The sequence below is a fragment of the Vespa velutina genome, chromosome 7, assembly GCF_912470025.1.
Source record: "Vespa velutina chromosome 7, iVesVel2.1, whole genome shotgun sequence".
In the NCBI taxonomy this organism is placed as follows: Eukaryota; Metazoa; Arthropoda; class Insecta; order Hymenoptera; family Vespidae; genus Vespa; species Vespa velutina.
The window spans coordinates 2,274,006-2,276,505 of record NC_062194.1 but is presented as its reverse complement, the minus strand read 5'-3'; the positions used below and the strand labels follow the sequence as shown (position 1 = coordinate 2,276,505).

General features: G+C 31.3%; 1 protein-coding gene across 4 annotated transcripts in view; it reads right to left on the bottom strand.

Annotated features, from left to right (window-relative positions):
* Positions 1-2,500, bottom strand: part of LOC124950751 (inositol hexakisphosphate kinase 1) — a 25,574-nt gene that overhangs the window by 762 nt on the left and 22,312 nt on the right. For all 4 annotated transcript variants that reach the window (XM_047497965.1, XM_047497967.1, XM_047497968.1 and 1 more), the window contains one exon: positions 1-684. This exon is cut by the window's left edge and continues 762 nt beyond it. In XM_047497965.1, the coding sequence (XP_047353921.1) occupies positions 1-684 (684 nt within the window). The remainder of the gene's footprint in view (positions 685-2,500) is intronic.

Genomic DNA, 2,500 nt, shown 5'->3' with positions numbered 1-2,500 from the left:
ACCATCGAGCTCGAATTACATGCCAAAGCTAAACTGCTCCGTCCAAAGGTGGTATGTGCAAAGTCTATTATTCTAACATCAACCATTGCATCTTGCACTGAGGCCGTCGTTGCTTGTTCAGTTTTAACACGGAATCTTTTCGAGATGCTGGTTGGCTTTAACTCGTCTTGATCCTGTTCAACGTCGTCGTAAGAACGCAAACGATGTTTATGCCTGTTACGTTTCAATGCGCATTCACTTCTAATATCAATGTCGGAACTTGTGTCCTCCGAATTTACAGCTATGTGCTGACCAAAACAATAATCCTCGCCGCTGCTACTACTATACAACATCCAATTGTCATATGACGATGATTGGACAACTGTATTGATCAAACTTGGTGGTGGATCCATAAAAACGGTTTCCTCGTTAACCGGATAAAATGCTGTTGTATTTTTAGCACCCCTCGCGGCAGCCTCACCAAAACCACGGTGCAATGCTGCCTGGCTTACTTCCTCGTGTGCCAATAAATTATAATCCGTTGAATTATTGCTCGTATCAGCGTCGTAACACGTATCCGAAACGCCTGGTGTATTTTCCATGAAACTCAAGTCATTAGATTCCTCCTCGACTCTAAGGGACGTTGTATGTCTGTGCGTTGTGAATTCCTCTATTTGATATCCTTCGTACACTATAAGCAACGAACTGAAAAATTTTTAGCATACGTTATCATTTTTTTCTCTCTCTCTCTCTCTCTCACTCTCTCTCTCTCTCTCACTCTCTCTCTCTCTTTCCCTGCGTTTCTTTTTTTTTTTTCAGCCGATCTCTATCCTCGCGTCTATCGCGATCTTTTTTTGCTTTTTTTTCTTTTTTGTTTTTTTTTTTCTGTAATATCTTTTTTCTAAATCATTTAAAATAAACGAGTACGAACATGTTCGACAGAGTTTTTGTTACATGCATAAAATTAAAAAATCCGATCGTTTATAATCTTTTCTTTTTGATTTTCTTTTGTTTTCTCTCTTTCTCTCTCTCTCTCTCTCTCTCTTCTCTCATCAAACAGATCGTAAAAGATACACTGTGAGACGAGAAAAGTATCGTTAACTACGAAACAATATTTACATGGTAAATAATGTTTTGCCTTTGGCAACTTTTCTTTTTTTTTTTTTCCTTCTGCACTTTTGTCTTTTTTTTCCCCCCCTTGAAAGATCAAATCTAATCATGAATATACGTGTCAAAAGTTACGAACATGTTCGATACACGTTTCGTGCCAGATAAATTTCCTGATTGCTTCTCTTATTCGTTTGCTATATTAATTTCGTTTTTTTTTTTTTTTTTTTTTTTTTTTTTTTTTTTTTTTTTTTTATGAATATAAGCTATGTATATATATATATATAAGAAAATAAAGGAAACATTTCTAATAACATTGTAAAAACATGAAAATATAATAATGCATAGAGTGCTTTTTTCAAATCAATGATTTTGTAAGACAACGATGAAGACGATGACGATGACGATGACGATGAAGATGACGATGACAATGACGATAATCGAGAATTCGTTGAGAAAAATAGGTTAGAAAAAGATCTAAATTTTTTTCACGTCGTAAACATCTAATTCTTCTCTTTTTTTTCTTTTTTTTTTTTTCCCCTATAAAATAATTATTGTGACACGTAATATCTCTCGAAAAGATGAATATTATCGAACACGTTTATAATGTGTGAGAGATTAGAGACAAGAAAAAAGAAAAAAAAAAGAAAAAAGAAAGAAAGAAAAAAAAAATAAAATAAAATAAATTAAAATATAAACGAGTTCATGCGAGATTAAATAATGCCAAAGGACAACGCCTGACATTCTAGCAGATAAAAAAGAAAATAAATAAATAAAGAAAGAAAGAAAATGATCGATAATTAAACACGACCCATTTGCAAGGTTCACTTATACTTTCTTATATTATCTCTATATACTAACTGATATTATTTACACATAAGTACATAAAACTCGACCATATATATATATATATATATATATATATATATATTTATATTTATATTTATTACGATTAATATTATAATAAGAAATATATCACGAATATTATTATAAAACGATTTCGCATATCTCTCAATTATCTGTCTATCGATCATCGATTCGATTATCGATTATATACGATCACATATGAAAATATCGATATAAAATTTTTTTCACATTATACAAATCTTGGCATTAGTTCAAACAATTATTCATTTGCAGCGTATATATATATATATGTGTGTGTGTGTGTGTGTGTGTGTGTGTACGTATATCGAATTTCATGTATCAATGTACCTCAAAAAAAAAAAAAAAAGAAATATATGATGTTGAACATAGAAGAAAAAAAAGAAAAAAAAAAAAGAATAAACGATGTCGATAATTTATTTCCTCTCGACTGATTCACGTTGTATATATGTATATCGATAAAAAGTGATGACGTAGTAAAGAGGTTAAGAACAATGACTAATCGATGTCATCGCTTTTAAAATATTGT